The following is an 18462-nucleotide window of genomic DNA, read 5'->3' as shown; positions in this document are numbered from 1 at the left end:
CACCACGGATGAGAACGCACATTGTTAGCAGTTCTGTGCACTGGAGTTTCCAAGGCGGCTGTCGTTCGAAGACACTTCATCTCCAGTGGCGCTCTGGCCTCCTGTTCGCCTTTCTGCCCAGACCGCTCCTGTCCAGAGTTCTCAGGAATATCAGAAACGACCAGGCCCAAAACATCCTTGTGGCTCTGGTCTAGGCTCGAAGATTCTGGTATGCTGAGCGGTTTAGCATGACTGTTGATCCTCCAATCAGAATGCTCCTTTGGGAGGAACTTCTGTTGCAGCAGGGGAGGGTTCTCCACCCAGACCTGTCAATGCTCTGCCTTCGTGCATGGAGATTGATCGGGGAAAGTTGATAGCTTTTGAACTTCCGTCTGAAGTCTGTAATGCTATCCTCGCAGTCCAGCGTCCCTCCACCAAGACAGTTTATGCCGGCCGATGGAGCAAGTTTGTAGCAAGGTATATGGCCAAACCGGTTGACCCCTTATCTGCACACGCTTCCCAGGTTCTTTTGTTTATTTTTACCATGACCCAGCAGGGCTCTGCACTGGGCACATTGAAGGGTTATTTATCTGCCATCTCCGCCTTCCTGCCGCTGACACATCAGCCTGCCCTTTCTAAGCCCCCTATTTTAAGTTAGGTTTCTTAAAGGTTTGCAACATTTTTTTTCCTCCAGCTCCCTTCGTTATACCTCAGTGGGACTTAACTTGGTCCTTCCCAATCAAATGTGTTCTCCCTTTGAGTCGCTTCATAACAGCCCTATTAAGCTTCTCACAATCAAGACGGCCTTTCTGGTGGCAATTACATCTGCCCGAAGCATCTGTGAACTTCAGGCGCTGTCATCTTCCCCTTCATATGCCTTTCTTCCCAGAGAAACTAGTCCTTCTTGCCGAACGTTCTTGCCTCGTTCCACGTAGGCCAGTTCATCACTTTGCCTTTTTTTAAGCTATGCATCATCCCTCTAAGAAAGATGAGAGACTCCACCGATTGGACCCAAAAAGAGTGTTGATCAACGCTTTGTTAGATATGGCTGAGCCATAAAAAAGGAAGGCCATGTAGAAACAATCTCCTAATCAATTGTACTCTGTATTAAGATAAGCTACACACTGGCCAAGAAGAAACACTCGGAGGGTTTGCGTACTCATTCCACCAAAGCAAAGGCTGTAACCATTGAGTTAGCACGAGGAGTTTCAGTCCTGTACATCTGCCAGCCAGCAATGTCCGCCTCGCTGCACACATTCACCAAGCACTACTTCCTTGACAGTCCGATCCGTCAGGATGGGCACTTTACCTGTTCTGTTCTGCTGGACTTCCTAGTCTAAATCAGTTTGCAGACCTACCTCCACAGAGGTGGTGTTTGGTATCTATTCTAAGGTAAGGAATCTGCTTCTAAAAGTCTTTATCAGATTAGCAAGTTACCTTTGGTAACGCCTTATCTGATAGAGACTATCTATATGCAGATTCTTTACCATCCCACCCATCCTTACCGCTCTCTGAACAGATTTATAGGTACAGGGCTACTCCCTTTTCAGGGCCCTAGTTCCACACACCAGTGGTCAGTAGGTTTCGCTGCTCTGCGCTCCTGGCATCGAAAGTTGTGAAAACAAACTGATATCAGCATGCTAGTTTGGCACCAATATGGGCACGCGTGAATTCCGGCATGGACGACGCTATCCATGTCGTCGGGCAGGCTTTCACCCTTCTGACATTCTTTGCTCCACCTCAGGAAAGAAGAGACTATTGTTTGGACCCTAAAGCGCACAAATCTTTTATATTGATCTCACCAAAGGAAAAAGGTGCATGATGAGCTTCTAGTAGGATTATCCACAGCGAAACTAGCTATGTCGGCATTGGTACGCATATTCACAAAGCATTACTGCCTTAATAGTCCGGTTCGTCAAGAGGAGCATTTTTCCCACTCTGCTGCACTTTTAAGTTAGTTCAGACTCACCATCTTGGTAGATACTGCTATGGTAACTATTCACAAGGTTAGGAATTTCATGTTAGATATATCCATCAGGAAAACTAACTGCAAATTCCTCACTGACCCTCTTGCCTCCATATTCTATAATCTGGACTTTTTTCCGTCTAAAGTGGTCCTAATATAGAGATGAGAACACTGGTGATGCCAATCTGCCAATTGGCTCTAGAATGCAACTGATGTCAGAGCTCATTAGTGGCACTTATATACAGCTCTGTGTCACCTCTAGAGTGGAACGACAGTGCGGAGCCACACATCGCCACTTACTGGTGCGCAAGCGTACTGGTTGAAACTTTTTGGATCCAGTCTGATGCATAGGGAATATGAACAAGGTGCAGAATCTGCAATTACAGTATCCACCAGAAAGATTATTGAAGGTAATGAACTTGCTTAATATGTTCATAAACTGATTTTCACAGCAGGCTAGTGGAACATGGGGCACTTGGAAGGGGTGGATGTTGCAGGGCAGCTGGCATTGACAGCTGTCCTGTTGCAAAGTATGTATGCCCTTGTTTACTATATTGACATTTACTTCTTGTTAATCCTTGTGCTTTTTTTGTGATACATTCTAGCAAGATCCCTGGAAAGCAGAGAGTAGCTTAATGAACAATCTCTAACCCTCGTTCTCTTCCTTTTAGGCACTTGAAATGTACAAGGATGACTGGAATAAGGTGTCTGAGCATGTGGGAAGTCGCACTCAGGACGAGTGCATCCTGCACTTCCTCAGGCTTCCTATCGAAGACCCCTACCTTGAGAATTCTGACTCTTCACTCGGCCCTCTTGCTTACCAGCCTGTGCCATTCAGTCAGTCTGGGAATCCTGTCATGAGCACAGTTGCCTTCTTGGCATCTGTGGTTGATCCCCGGGTGGCATCGGCAGCTGCCAAAGCAGCTCTAGGTATGATCTGCCATGTTGTGCTCACACCGGTCACTCAGGATTCTTGTTCATGTCTTTATTCACTCTGTCACTGCTTATAATTGTTCAAGGTTGTTTCCATGAATAAACATTCAGTGGCGCTTTTACTTTTTAGGTGTGTTTAGAGTCTAAATCAGTGTGATGAGCCAACATTCTTTTAACTGTTTGTGACTATGGCGAGTAAATGAAGATTGCAATACCCTGCCAGTGTCCCTGCTTGTTGTCACTATAGATGCCTCCTAGTCTATAAATGTCTATGCTCCCAGATCAACTGTCATAGCCCTTGTTAATTTCTGTACATCCACTCCTACTTTTCCCTTATAACCCTTTCATTGAAAAGCCTCCATATGTTGCTGTGTTCTCTCCTGTGTCAACCTTTCTGTCACTACTGGTTTTTCTTGTGACCACTTGTTTTGGCATATGGTGAGCTCCTTGATTGTTACTTGTTCTTTCTTCTTATGGCCCTTTAACCATAAACTTTGCCGGCTACACTATACTTTCATTGCATTCAATGAGATAATGGAATTAAACATTTGTTTGAGGGTGCGTGGGGCGACTGTTTAATCTGTTGAAGGGCATATGGTGCATCTGCCGGATTTTACCTACCTTGGAAATAATTGTTTGGTGTGTAAAAGAAACATTGATGCCTGAGTGATGTTTTTGTGGAGCATAGTGGTTAAAGACATGAGTGAGGAAAGACTATATTCCTTTAATGAAACTGTTGGGGGACTTGGGAACAGAACTGAGATGTTGCATGGGAAGAGCACACTTTGTTAAAAAGATATGCAGACGCCAGTTTGAGTTGTGATGCTAGCTATGCAGCTACATAAAGTTGATTTTATGGGGTAGAGGCCAAAAGCATTTGGAGCTCAAGAAAACTTGGAATCTGGGTGAAGCCCAATATAATTGACATCTCAAGGGTTTTGCTTACATCATCTACTACTTGCCATAAGTGATATACCAGAGTAGAGTATTTGTTGGTTAGAGGAAAAATTGCTGAAAGTTTTTTGTTTGTTTTTTGCACTTATCAGAGGAGTTTTCCCGTGTTCGTGAGGAAGTACCCCTGGAACTTGTTGAAGCACATGTCAAAAAAGTGCAGGAGGCAGCAAAAGTCTATGGAAAAGTGGACCCCTCATTTGGCCTGGAGAGCAGCTGCATTGCTGGGACTGGAGCAGATGAGATGGAGAAGTTAGAAAAACCTGGTGAGACAAAGTTTTTTTTAAACCATTGTAGGCTGAGCCCACCAGACAGCAAAGTTGTCAGATTGCAAAATATCTATTATGAGCTTACTGAGAACTTGGTGTGGGCTTAAGGCCCACCATTGCTTACCATTGTTTGGCTTACTTTATTGTCAATTCAGTTTGCTTGCTTCTTATTCAGTGGCTTACCATATCCACCTTGTTTGTCCCTTCCCTGGAGCATTGACTCTTAAACTGTGTTGTTAACCGATCACATTCAGGGAAGCATTTTTTTTCTTTTTGCCCAGCACTTCATTATTCACGTTTGTTGTAGCTGTCGCCCGCATTTGCTTATCTCCACCCTGTGATGCTCTGCTGCCTGTTTGCTTCCCCTTTTGTCCCATGTTCTCTCCCTCGTTTGCATTTCCCCTGCCCTCCTTTTTGCTCCAACCCTTGTGTGCTTCTTTTCCCTTACTCCCCCTTCCCCACAAACAGCCTTTTTATGCCTGTCTTGACACAATTGACTCTGTCGCCAGATCATGTGCTCTTCTGTCCCTAGAATGCAATGCTCGCATGAGCATCTTACATGTTCCGTGGGTGTTTCAGACTGATTTGCTGTGCATTTTTGAGTGGGTGATGAACGGGTCTTTAGGTGAGCATACTCTCCTGTCCGAAGTCGCTTTTTTCTCCTGTGCAGGGTTATTGATATCCCAAAGGCAGGCTGATGGTGGTTCGCTTTTTTGGCTGCAATGATAATTTTGCATGTCTAGAAGTCCTTTCTGTGTTCCTTGTTGCTAGAGGGGTCTGTCCTGTCATTGCGCTTCATTGTTGACATTTCTATTAGGTTTCCATTTCTACTGGGTTTCGCCTTCCCATTTACAGTGGTCTAGTGTTTATGCAGCCATGGATATTGTTATGAAAAGAGTGTCTTCTGCCGACCATGTTTGTATTATTCATGGGGACTGTAACCTGGTTTCTGTGGCAAGCCTCGACAAATCATAAAGTTACTAGACCTGCAGGTCTAGTAACCTGAATAATCAACTTGACCTAACTGTAATGTACTTGACCTGTAAACTGGTCTCAAATGGTGTGATCCTAGACGAATATTTTATTTTAGAGATCTGAAAGAAACTTGTTAGTGTTAGATTCCTTACCTTAGAATATCCCCAGGCATCAAACTTGAGCCGGAAAGTTTTCGCTAGCAGTACCTCTGCGCATCAGTAGGTGGCGCCGTGCGACTCCCCGTCCGTCGCTGGCGTCATATGCGCCGAGATGACGTCACGGAGACTACTTAGGCGCCACCCATGCGCGCTGACGTCAGTTCTTTCTTTTTCCGCGCCAGTAAGCGCAGATCCGGTTAGAGCACATACCTTGGTCACTTTTTGACTATATTTTTGAGGCTGTAAGTTTAAGTCTACTCTGGTACACGTAGGGATGCCTTGTTTTAAATCTTGTGGGGCCTGCCGTCGCAATGTGCTGGTGGCGGACACCCACGACGTCTGTCTCTACTGCCTGGAGAGCGACCACGACTCCTGGTCATGTATGGACTGCCTGGCCATGGCCCGAAGGCCTTGAGGGAGCGGCTGAAGCTGCTTGAGGTCCAGCACTCGTCCCAGCGCCGTTCACGGTCCAGGGGCCGCTCCAGAGAACGCTTGCGGGGCCACCATGATCGCTCCTCGGGCTCCAAGTCTTCACACTCTGATTCGGGTAAGAGACGACACAAAAAGAAGTCGAAGAAGCGTTGTCGCTCTCCGACGTCCCCCCCCGTCGGTCTCCGGATGCGGATGAGGGGGACAGGGGTTCTGCCCCTACGGCTCCTTAGGAGCCTGGGAGTCCTGCGGCCTACCCACCTTATCCGGGTCCGTCGGCGACTCCCGCACAGGTGCAAGAATTTCTTGCTACCTTGGACCGCCTGTTTAGGCCTCGGGCTCCTGCCGGCGCGCCCTTTCTCCCCGCGGTCCCGTGTCAGGATCTTGTCAGCGGCGGCTCTGGCCCCGGTGCCGCAGGATCCTGCGCCGCTGGCTCCGGCCACAGCGCCACAAGGTCCCAAGCTGCCAGCTCCGGCCCCAGCGCCATCCTCGGCTCCGCCTCTGGCACAGCAGTGGATGCCATTTGTTCCGCCCCTGCCCAAGTTTCAGGACAATATTGTCCCTACCTGGGATCCGCATTGGGACACGGCGCTGGTTCGGCCCCGTCCGGCGCCGTTCCTGGCGCCGTTTATTCCTTCCCCGGTCCCTGTCCTGCCTCCGCAGTCTGTATCCCACACGACGGAGGTGGGGGACAACTGGGAGGGGTCCTTGGGCCCATTTGCTCATCAGTGTGACTCTGAGCAGGACTGGGCGGACGGGTTAGAGGAGGCCGGCGACCTTGATGTCTCCTCTGCCCCGGGGTTTGCTTCTCCTCCGCCTACCATGGAGGAGGGCGCTTCTTACATGGTGGTGCTCCGTCGGGCAGCTGAGGTCCTCAACCTTGCTCTCCCTACGGTGGACTTAAAAACTAATCACCTCACTGAGGTGCTCCAGACGGCGTCCACTTCGTCGGAGCCCATGCTGCTATTTAATGACGCCCTCACTGACGTCTTACTGGGCACTTGGTCGCGGTCAGCCACAGGGGCCCCTGTGGATAAAAACCTCGCCAGGCGTCACTGCCGGATGACCCTGCCTTTCTGATCACTCATCCTACGCCCGAGAGCCTGGCCATCAAAGCTTCGACGTCCCAGAGTGCCTTTCCCGCAGCTCCGCCGGATAAGGACTCTAAAAAGCTGGAGCAGTTAGACAAGCGGTTGTTCTATTCAACCAGCTTAGGGCTGCGGTCGGTGAACACCGCCTGCCTAATAGGCCGCTATACCCACGCGGTGTGGGATACAGTTGCACAGGTGTTGCCTCAGTGCCCTGAAGGGACCCAAGCTGTGCTGTCCCAAGCTGTTGTCGAGGATAAAGATGCGGCTAAGATCGCCATTCGGTGTGGTTTGGACACCGCGGACTCACTAGGTAGGGCAATTGCTGTGACTGTGGCGCTTCTTGGCCATGCCTGGTTGAGATCTACCGGGTTCTCGCCAGATGTCTAAAGCTCACTCATGGACTTGCCCTTTGATGGCACTCGCCTGTTTGGCGATAAGGCCGACAGTGCGCTGGAGCGTTTTAAGGACTCGCGGGCCACCACCAAGTCCTTAGGTCTTTACGCGAAAAGCCCAGCCACTCCTGGTTTTCGTTCCTTTCGTGGCCACGGAAGGGGCGCGCAGGCACGTTCCTTCAGCAAGCCTGTGCAGATCCAGCCTCAGCGCAGCCGCAGACACGGTTTCCACAGGGGCGGGTCTGGGAATCAGCGTGGGGGTCAGTCCACCTGCGCCCCCGCTGCTCCTACCTCCAAACCTTCCAAATCCGAGCTTTGGCGGCATCCCACGCTAGCGGGTGGCAGGATCCGCCATCGCCTCCCCCACTGGCACGCTATCCCATCGGATATGTGGGTGTTGCAGATCATTCGCAAAGGTTACTCCCTTCCCTTTCAGTCCACCTCTCCAGCCATGCCACCTCAGTACCACTGCATGTCGGGGGAACACTTGGCACTCCTCCAGCAGAACGTCACGGCCCTCTTGGCAAAGGGGGCCATCAAGTGCGTTCCTGGGCCAGAAGTAGGGAGTGGTTGTTATTCCCACTTCTTTCTGGTCCCCAAGAAGGACAAAAGGGGTCTGCGTCCCAATATTGGACCTCCGTAACGTCAACCGCTTCCTTCGGAAGGAAAAGTTCAAGATGTTGACTTTGGCTCAGGTCTTGTGTGCTCTCGATCCAGGAGACTGGATGGTAGCGTTGGACTTGCAGGACGCCTATTTTCATGTTCCCGTCCTACCGGCCCACCGGCGTTACCTGCGGTTCATGGTAGGCCACGAGCACTTTCAGTTTCCTGTGCTCCCCTTTGGCCTTACCAACGCCCCTCGGGTGTTCACGAAAGTGATGGCGGTGGTCGCAGCTCATCTGCGCAGATCGGGGGTCTCAGTCTTCCCCTATCTAGACGACTGATTGTTAAAGGCGGGCTTGCCCCAAACGGTCGTCTCCCACCTCCAGACTACGGCCAACCTCCTGCATTTGCTGGGGTTTTCCATCAATGTGCCGAAGTTGCACCTGAATCCCTCTCAGAAGCTCCAATTCAGCGGAGCGGTTCTGGATTCGGCGCAGTTTCGGGTCTATCCTCCCAAACAGCGGATCCAGGATATTCAGGCTATGATTCCGATCTTTCAGCCTCTATCCCAGGTTTCAGTCAGGATGTACTACCGGCTCCTGGGCCTGATGGCCTCCTGCATCCTGCTAGTGAAACATGCCAGATGGCATATGCGGGCTCTGCAGTGGGACCTGAAGTTTGTGGGCACAGCATCAGGGCAACCTGTCCGATCACGTCCAGATCTCGGAGGGCACTGCACGTCAATTGCAGTGTTGGCTCATGAGTCGCGATTGGGTCAATGGCAGATCCCTCTCCCTTCCCCAACCGGTGTACACAGTGGTGACGGATGCGTCCCTCCTGGGAAGGGGTGGCCAAATGGGAGAGGCGGAGATCAGGGGCCTCTGGTCTCCGGCGGAATCCCGGCTCCATATCAACCTTCTGGAGCTGCGGGCGATCTGACTTGCTCTGAAAGCCTTCCTTCCCTCTATCCGGGGCCAGGTAGTGCAGGTGTTCACAGACCACACCACCGCCATGTGGTATTGCAACAAACGGGGTCCACGACCGCACCCGGCCCTATGTCAGGAGGCTCTGCGCCTCTGGGCATGGCTGGAACATCGGGCATGTCTCCAGTGGTTCAACACCTGGCAGGCTCCCTGAATGCTAGGGCGGATGAACTCAGCCACAGATGCATGTTGGATCACGAATGGCGTCTGACCTCTGACGTGGTGCAAGGTGTATTTCTGCAGTGGGGAGAGCCTTGGTTAGATCTATTTGCCACTGAAGAGAATGCGCAATTTCTGATGAATACATCTGCCAGTGGATTCCTCACCTTGTGAATATCCCCTGCGCCTGCAACATTCGGAAGCTTTTGTAGCACTCCACGCCGATGAGGTCGAAGACGATGTCACAGAGACACGGCTCCGCTCACGACTCCGCTGACGTCGCCGGATCCATAAGAAGACCTCGTCGGCGTGATACGTCAGTTCCCTTTTTTTCGCGCCGTCGACGCTAATGGTTTTCGGGGACTCTCTCTGTAGCTCTTGCTGGATACTTTGTTTTCCTGCTGGTATCTCTCTTCTTGTCTGCAGCTGAAGATGTCGACTAAGAAGTCTGGGTTTAAGCCTTGCAGAGAGTGCGGTAAGCACATGTCGATTACAGATACGCACGAGGACTGTGTCTGGTGCCTTTCATCGGATCATGATGTCGAAGGATGTTCTTGTTGCCGCAAGATGAGCACAAAGGCTCTGAAGGAAAGGGAGGCCAAATTATTCATTGCCAGGATGAAAAAGGAGAAAAGAGGTCGAAGAAGATCGAGGTCGAAGTCGACGTCGGGTCATGCTTCCAAGTCCAAGAAACACAAGAAAAAGAAGAGGCATGGATCTCGACATCGCTCGGACAGGGATGCGGCTCCGAGATCGACCTCACCTTCTTGACTTCGTAATGACTTTGTGTCTCCTTCTCCTGTCTCTGTTCCTGATTCTCCTATTGGCCTGACATCACCTGCGGCTTCTCCGGAGCATGCCCCGGCTCCATCTCCGGTTCCAGTTGAGGAAGTCCCGGCTCCGGACGAGTCTTCGACTCCGCTGGTTCCATCGTCTGCGCCAATCGGCCCGAGTCCGGTGATGCCTGAGCCATATCCTTCATTTCCAGGCCCAGGTCAAAATCCGACGCATTATTTAAATGCGATGTATGGGGTCTTTTCCAGAGCTTTGTACCCCTCTGGAGCGCCTTTGGGTCCCATGGGTCCAATGGCTTTCAACTTGGGAGTTCCTCAAGCTTAACCTCATTCTCCCTTTGTCATTTTTCCGGGCGACTCCGTCTTGGCATTTACCGGCGCCGAGGACATCGACGCCGCTTCCATCTTCACCGGCGCCAGCTCGACCTCGTTCGACTCGGGATCCGTGTTCGACGCCAGCTCCGGCGCCGTTGGATTCGGTTACGGCACCACCGACTCCTGCTGTGAGAATCAGATCCAGGAGGGAAGCTCAAAGGGTACTGGAGGAACAAAGGTACCAGATGGAAGAAGTGGAAGAAGGTGAGCTGATGGAATCAGATGATCTCTTTGAGGAGTTGAAAGAGGCTAGTGGCCTGGACTTGTCACCTGAATGGGAGATTACTCCTCCTACTGATGCTTCTTCAAAAGATGTGGCTCCCTACCACTCAGTTATTAAAAAAGCGGCTGAGCTTCTGGATCTGCAGTTGCCATCTGCAGAGTTTAAACCGAACATCCTCACAGAGGTTTTACATTCTCCTTCCTCTGTATCGAAGCCCTTGCTTCCATTTAATGACGCCATTATTGAACCGGTCATGGAAGTATGGCGTAAGCCCTTCTCTGCTCCTGCGGTCTCTAAGGTGGTTGCAAGAAGATATAGGGCGGCTCCATGGGACCCAGGCTTTCTGACTTCCCATCCTTCTCCGGAGAGTCTGGTGGTTCAGGCTGCCTGTTCCAAAAGATCTTCAGGTGCCTTTCCTCAAGTCCCTAGTGACAGGGATGCACAGAAATTGGACCAGTCAGCCAAGAAAATCTTCTCTTCTGCCAGTATGGCTTTAAAATCGACAAATGCCACCTGTCTTTTGGGCCGATATATCCATGCTCTAATGGATTCAACCAAACAACTGGCACCAAAACTGTCAGAGGAGGATAGACTGAACTTTAACGAGGTGCTATCTGACACTCAGGCTGTCAGGATGCAGAACTCCTCAGGATCCGGGCGATGTTATATAGGTCCACCTCCTGATCTCCCCGGACTCCAACCAAGGGTTACAGAGCCCAGAGGTGATCAGGCGAGGGAAAGGATAGGGGAAAGGGTCAGCAGGGACAAGATTCTGAAAAGACAAAACATAACATATAGCAGGTATAAACAGTCTACTCTCTTTAGGTCTCACTAGCAAAGGTGGTTACCAATATTACTGTGGGAGCAGACCTCGCATCCTGAGATTCCATTCTCAGACTTACACAGCACCAGACCCCCCACGGTCGCTCCTTCTAGCCTCCACCTGAACCAAACACAAGGACCTTTAGTGCTTGTCCCCCTGGTTATAAGAGCCTGGGTCTTACATCAGACCTTAGCTACGAGTGATGTTAGCCCCCTCCCTATGCTTATTGATGAGAAAAGACAACAAAAGAAGGCTTCCACGGTGAAGACACCGCCGCCTGGGATCCCTACAATGTAGCGCTCCTTCACCCGGTGAATATCAACACGCTAGGATTTTGTTCAAGTCATCACCTAGCTTAGTGCCTCTTAAACAAGCCCCAATGTCTCGCTCCTCCAAGCCTTATGACGCTCTTCCTCCGTTACTCCAATCCTGCTCCGATCGTCATTCCCGCCTGGACGCCTTGCTCCGAAAGACAGCGAATGGATCCTCTGTTTCAAAATAACGCACGCCTTCTGCCGTGCGTGACATCCTTTTATAGACGCCCACTTCCTGGCTCCAGGGCGGCTGGGACTTGTAGTTCTTTAGACGCTAGGTAGGCGCCTTAGATCTCGAATCCTCACACAGGCAGCTGCGCGTTAAGTAATCCAGAGCGGCCTGGATACCGCGGATTCTGTCGCTAGGATTATGGGCACTTCTGTTGCCACAAGGAGGGATGCGTGGCTCAAGTCATCTGAGTTCTCCCCTGATGTGCAGGCAACGCTCCTGGACTTGCCTTTTGACGGCTCTGGTCTTTTTGGTAAGAAAGCTGATGCTGCACTGGAGAGATTTAAAGAGAGCAAAGCCACGGCCAAATCTCTGGGTCTGCAGTCTGTCTAGGGGTTTGTTTAGGAGGTACAGGGGCTTTGGAAGATTGTCCTTTCATACTTATAGGCAGGCCCAGCAGCAGCATCAGCAACAGAACACCCTGTATAAGAGCTACAGGGGCAGAATCAGAGGTCGTGCTCGAGGTCGGCAGCTCTCCTCCTCTTCCTCCGTCCCTCTCACCACTGCAAAGCAGCCCTAGATCCACCATTCTGGATCATGCTGGTCCTGTGGGGGGCCGCTTACCCATTTTCTACAAGATTGGGAATCGGTTACTACAGACCTTTGGGTTCTGGATCTTGTAGAAAATGGGTACGCCCTTCCCTTTCAAGAATTCCCTCCAAATTACCCTCCTTGCCAAGGTGCTTGCTCGGAGGACCATCTTCTTCTCCTCCAGGAGGAGGTCCTAACGTTGCTAAAAAAAAAGGTGCGATAGAGGTGGTTCCCGAGCAGGAAAGGGGTCAGGGATGCTACTCGCGGTATTTCCTGATTCCGAAGAAGGATGGCAGGTTGCGTCCAATCCTGGACCTCAGGATCTTGAATCTTTTTCTGAAGCAAGAGAAGTTCAAGATGCTCACCCTTGCGCAGGTTCTTCAAGCGCTGCAACAGGAGGACTGGATGGTGTCCATCGACTTGCAGGATGCGTATTTCCACATCCCCATTCTGAAGTCGCACAGGAAGTATCTCCGTTTTACGGTAGGGTCGCAACATTATGTTTGCGGTCCTTCCATTTGGTCTTACTACTGCACCTAGAGTCTTCACCAAGGTGATGGTAGTGGTGGCAGCTCATCTCAGAAGGTCGGGGATTCCAGTTTTCCCCTATCTGGACGAATGGCTGATCAAGGCGGAGTCGCCAGAGAAGGTGCTTCATCATCTGCAGGATACAACCCAACGGTTGTACAAATTGGGTTTCTCAATAAACGTGCCCAAATCTCACCTGGTGTCCTCTCAGCGCAACCTGTTTATAGGGGCAGTACTGGACACTACTGTGTGTCAAGCATTCCCACCTCCACAAAGGATTCTCGGCATACAGGAAATGATTCCCTTGTTTTTCAATGGAGCGGTCGTTCCAGTCCTGAAGGTCCTTCGTCTGCTCGGTCTGCTTGCTTCCTGCATTCTGTTGGTCAACCATGCACGCTTGCACATGAGGGCCCTCCAGTGGTGTATCCGCAGGCAGTGGTATCAGCACAAGGGAGATCTCAGGGATTCTGTGAGGATCTCCAGAGAAGCTGTCTCAAGGAAAGCCCTTCCATCTACCTCCATCGGTGGCCACAGTTATAACGATGCATCCACTTTAGGGTGGGGTGCACATCTGGGGGATCTGGAGATCAAGGGTCTTTGGTCTCCAGAGGAAAGGTTGCTTCACATCAACCTTTTGGAATTGCGGTGATACGTTTGGCACTCAAGGTCTTCCTTCCTTCCTTCCCTTCGCGGTCAGTCTGTTCAAGTCCTGACGGACAACACTACCGCAATGTGGTATGTCGACAAGCAGGGAGGAGTGGGGTCGCATTGTCTCTGCAGAGAGGCTCTGCGTCTCTGGTCCTGGGTTCGGGATTATCAGATTTGTCTGATGGCAAATCCTCTGGCCGGAGTTCTGAATGTGCGTGCAGACTGTCTCAGTCGGCAGTTCTCCGCCGACCACGAGTGGAGGCTCCATCCGGAGGTGGTTCGTCAAGTCTTTTGGACGTGGGGATCTCTCGGGTGGACCTGTTTGCCAATCACGAGAACGCTCACTGCCTGTCATTCTGAAGCCTCCAGTATCCGATGCAGGGAGCTTTGGGGGGACGTGTTTCAGTTGCGATGGGACTCACATCTCCTTTACGCGTTTCCTCCCATACCCTTGATTCCTCGGGTTCTGAGGAAGATTCGCCAAGACCGGCCCCAAGTCATATTGATCGCCCCGGATTGGCCAAGAAGGGTGTGGTATCTTCTCCACCTCTCCTCGTGCCCTCCGCTCCGTTTCCTTCTCAGGGCAGACCTCCTCTCGCAGTCGGAGGGGCAGGTTCTACACCCCCACCTCCAGAGCTTACACCTTCATGCCTGGAGATTGAACGAGGCAACCTGAATTCTTTTTCTCTCCCGCCTGATGTGGTAGATGTAATTTTGTCTGCCAGACGTCATTCCACCAAATCTATCTATTCCTATAGGTGGTATAAGTTTGTTCTTTAGCGCGGAGAGTAATCTGTTGACCCTTTAAGGGCTTGTTTATCAAACATCCTTCAGTTTGCTCTTTCTCTTGCTCAGCAGGGCTTTGCTGTAGCTACTGTTAAGGGGTATTTGTCGGCTTTGTCAGCATTTCTTTGCTTGCCGGATCAGCCTTCCCTGTTTAAGTCACTTATTGTGTTACGATTCCTTAAGGACCTTACAAACAAGTTTCCTCCTACTCTTTTTATTGTGCCTCAATGGGATTTGAATCTTGTCTTAACTTACTTGATGAGTTCTCCCTTCGAGCCCTTGCACAAGTGTCCCTTGAGGCTGTTGTCTTTCAAAACAGTCTGTTCGAGGCATATGAGCTGCTGATTATACACTGTGCATAGATCGCCATCTGGTGTTGGGCCCAGATGTTTGCAGTTTGTTTTTCCTCTTGGAAAGTCTTTGGGAGTCACGAGGTGGGTGACTCCTCCTCTGGTTAGTATTGCGCATGGGCTTCGGCTCCATCCTCAGATTGTTTTTTTTCCGCCATCGGGCTCGGATGTAAAACTTCGCGATCCGGTTCCGAACTTCCCAGTTCACCGATCGACGCACAAATCCTCGCTCATTGAGCTTCTTCAAAGACATAAATCATCTTATTCATCTTCTCTTAGGCACTTCTTCGATTCCGGTGGTCGACGGCGGCCTTCAGACCTATTCCGGCTCCGGTCTCGGCTGATGGAAAGAACTCCCTTCAAGAAGTGCCCTCGATGTGGGTCCAAGTTTCCCCACACCAATCTCCATGAGGTGTGCAACCTCTGCCTCTCCCCAGAACACGAGGCCCGAGACTGTCCCGCCTGCAAGTCTTTTCGCTCAAAAAAGACCATTCGAGATCGACGGGCTAGACGCAACATGGCACACTCCTCGACCTCCGCTCCAGTCGACATCTTCGGAGATGACGTCGAAGCTCCGGGACAGCAGGACATCGAACAGGAGGACGACGACTTCGTCAGCGCTTCCAAGGCCGACGACTCAGATGTGGAGGACATCACCCCGACGCAGCGGGTCGTGAGTACAATTCCCCATCCCACGCCGATACCGAAAAAGGCTTCGGTCACACCTTCGCCTCCGGGCCTAGGCAAGAACAAGGACATTGCTTCTCACACCCCACCTTCGGGCCCGGTAAAGAAGCCTTCTAAGCCTTCCGGCAGCTCGGGCTCGAGCCAGCCGGCTACCGGTGCCGACAAACACCCTTCGGCACGAAGAAAAAATCGGCCTCCACCTCCACCCCGAACCCGGCACCGAAGTCTTCAGTGCCGAAACCGGCTCCTCCGGCGCCGACCAAACATCACAAGTCCCTCAGCACCGACACTCCCGTGCCGAAACCCTCTTCGGCACCGACCAAAAAAAGAGGTTCCCAGGAAGCATGGCTTCAACAAACCTAAAAAGCAGTCGGCCCCGAAACCTTCGGCGCCGACCAAACAACCAGTGTCACAGGAGCTCTTCACACCGGATTCTTTGCAAAAAACCCTCACCAAGGATCCAAAGACTGGACACTTGACATTGTCTTAAAAAAAAAGACACTTGGACAAGCCGGCTCCACCTCCACCTCCAAAGAGAAAGGACATTGCTACCTCTCCTTTCAGGGTGCCTTCCCCACCTCCTCTACCTCCTCCACCTCCACCCCTTCCACCTCATCGTTCCCCCACCTTGTCTCCTGTCCCAGACGATTTGGGGGACCCGTACTATGATCCAGCAGATGTGCCACAAGATCCCACCCCTACTGGATCTCCAGACCCATGGGAGGATTATAACAATCCGGACATCCCAGATGTCCCACAGGATGACCTTTATCCATCTAGGCCATCCCCTCCTGAAGATTCCTTGGGTTTTCACCACTTGTTACAACGGGCGGCACACTACCACGGGGTGGAGTTACATACCGACCCAGTGGAGGAGGACTTCCTCCTAGACACCTTTGACGATACACATAGGTCCACTGCCATTCTACCTATGTTAAAGGGCGTAATTAAACATGCCCCTGAGGTTTTTAAAGACCCAGTCAGGGCCAGGGTCCTAAACCCTCGGATAGAAAAGAAATACAAAGCCGCCCCTACAGACCCTTCTTACATTAAGGGCCCTGCACCATTTGATTCCCTAGTGGTATCTACAGCCAGGAAGCGCTCAAATTCTCAGGCGTCAGGCGAGGCGCCCCCACCTGACAGAGTCCAAGCTCCTAGATGCGTCAGGGAAGCGCACTGCGTCACAAGCGGCCAATATATGGCGTATTGCCAATACGCAAGCCCTGTTGGCCCGATACGACAGGGAGCACTATGATGAGCTAGAGACCATCATGCACCATCTCCCTGAAAAGTACAAGACTAGGGCTAATGAACTTATTCAAGAGGGAAAAACAATAACCAATACCTCGATCCGATGTGCCCTAGATGCGGCAGATACAGCCTCCAGGGCCATAAACACCAGTGTCCTTCTCCGTCGCCATGCCTGGCTCAGGGTTTCAGGGTTTAAACCAGAGGTTCAAGCCTCTATACTAAATCACCCATTCGACCAAGATCATCTATTTGGTCCTAAAGTAGGTGAAGCCCTGGAAAAAATGAAAAAAGATACAGACACGGCGAAATCTATGGGAGCCCTACAAACACAGACTCCCAGGCGGTCCTTTCGCCATTCTTCCTTTCGGGGCATGGGCAGAGGCTGATCATCGGACAGTGCATCCACGTCCTATAAATCCCCCCCTCAGTCTACCTTCACAAAAGGTTATCAAAGAGGCGGATACAGAGGCAATAATAATAAGGGCAGAGGCAAAACAAATACCGCCCGCTCTGCCACACCTCCTGCCCATGACTTTCCCCCGCTTCCTCCAGACCATTCCACTCCGGTCGAGGCAGACTACGACATTTCCTTCACGTCTGGGAGACCATCACCTCAGACAAATGGGTGACACAAATTATTCAGTCAGGGTATTGCCTAGAATTAACATCTACACCCCCCAACATTCCACCCAGGCACCGCCCTATGTCGCAAGAACATACTACACTACTGACACAAGAGGTGATCTCCCTCCTCCAAAAAGGAACAATAGAGCAGGTCCCCATAAATCAATGAAGTTTAGGGGTCTACTCCCTGTACTTTCTAATTCCAAAGACAGACGAGACCCTACGACCTATCTTAGATCGCAGACCTCTAAACACTTACATTCATTCGGACCATTTTCACATGGTAACCCTCCAACAGGTTCTTCCACTTCTCTCCCAGAACGACTTTCTCACCACTCTGGACTTGAAAGACGCGTACTTTCACATCCCAGTACACCAATCTCACAGAAAGTACCTCAGGTTTGTGGTAGACGGACAACACTACCAGTTCAAGGTGCTCCCGTTCGGGGTAACAACAGCACCAAGGGTGTTCACCAAGTGCCTGGCAGTAGTGGCTGCACATCTCAGAAGACAGCACATTCACGTCTTCCCCTATCTGGACGATTGGCTCATCAAAGCCACGTCCTACCAACAGTGTGTGCACCATACCGCCGCTACAGTCCAACTACTTCACCAGCTAGGCTTCACGGTGAACCATCAAAAATCCCACCTGGTACCATCACACACAAAACAATATCTCGGCGCCACCATAGACACCTCAAAGGCCATAGCCTATCCCAATCCTGCCAGGATTGCAAAAATACAGGCGCTGCGTCAAAAATTCCTATCCGAACACTCTCTCCCAGCAAGTGTGTTTATGCAGCTCATAGGGATGATGGCCTCTTGCATTTTTATAGTGCGACATGCAAGACTCCAAATGCGCCCACTCCAAGAGTGTTTGGCGCGCCAGTGGAACCAGGCCCAGGGGCAACTGACAGATCTGGTGTTGGTAGACGGTCGCACCCATCGCTCTCTGCAGTGGTGGAACACCACAAACATTTCCAGAGGTCGACCGTTCCTGGACCCGGTCCCACAAATAGTCCTAACGGCAGATGCATCGCTCTCCGGCTGGGGAGCTCATCTGTTACATCTCACAGCATAGGGCACATGGACGCCGCAACAGAAGTTACTCCACATAAACCATCTGGAGTTACTGGCGATCTTCCTCGCCCTAAAATCCTTCCAGGCGCAGATTTCAGGCAAGGCAGTCCTCATTCGCACAGACAACATGACTGCCATGTACTACATTCAAAAACAGGGGGGCACACACTCTCCACAGCTCTCTGTTAGCACAGAGCATATGGAGATGGGCAATTCCACAAAAGATTTTTCTCCTAGCCCAACACGTCCCAGGAGTACAAAACACCGTGGCAGATCTGCTGAGCAGACAGACACAGCAGATCCACAAGTGGGAACTTCACCCACAGGTTCT

At 51.2% G+C, this 18462-nt stretch overlaps 1 protein-coding gene across 4 annotated transcripts in view; it reads left to right on the top strand.

Moving 5' to 3' along the window:
• Positions 1–18462, top strand: part of SMARCC1 (SWI/SNF related BAF chromatin remodeling complex subunit C1) — a 958790-nt gene that overhangs the window by 552703 nt on the left and 387625 nt on the right. For all 4 annotated transcript variants that reach the window (XM_085628643.1, XM_085628641.1, XM_085628642.1 and 1 more), the window contains exons 20-21: positions 2617–2875; positions 3925–4095. In XM_085628643.1, the coding sequence (XP_085484769.1) occupies positions 2617–2875; positions 3925–4095 (430 nt within the window). The remainder of the gene's footprint in view (positions 1–2616; positions 2876–3924; positions 4096–18462) is intronic.

The sequence above is a fragment of the Triturus cristatus genome, chromosome 10 (assembly GCF_964204655.1).
Source record: "Triturus cristatus chromosome 10, aTriCri1.1, whole genome shotgun sequence".
Classification (NCBI taxonomy): domain Eukaryota; kingdom Metazoa; phylum Chordata; class Amphibia; order Caudata; family Salamandridae; genus Triturus; species Triturus cristatus.
Note: the sequence above shows the minus strand (reverse complement) of the source record. Positions and strands in the feature narration are given on the sequence as shown.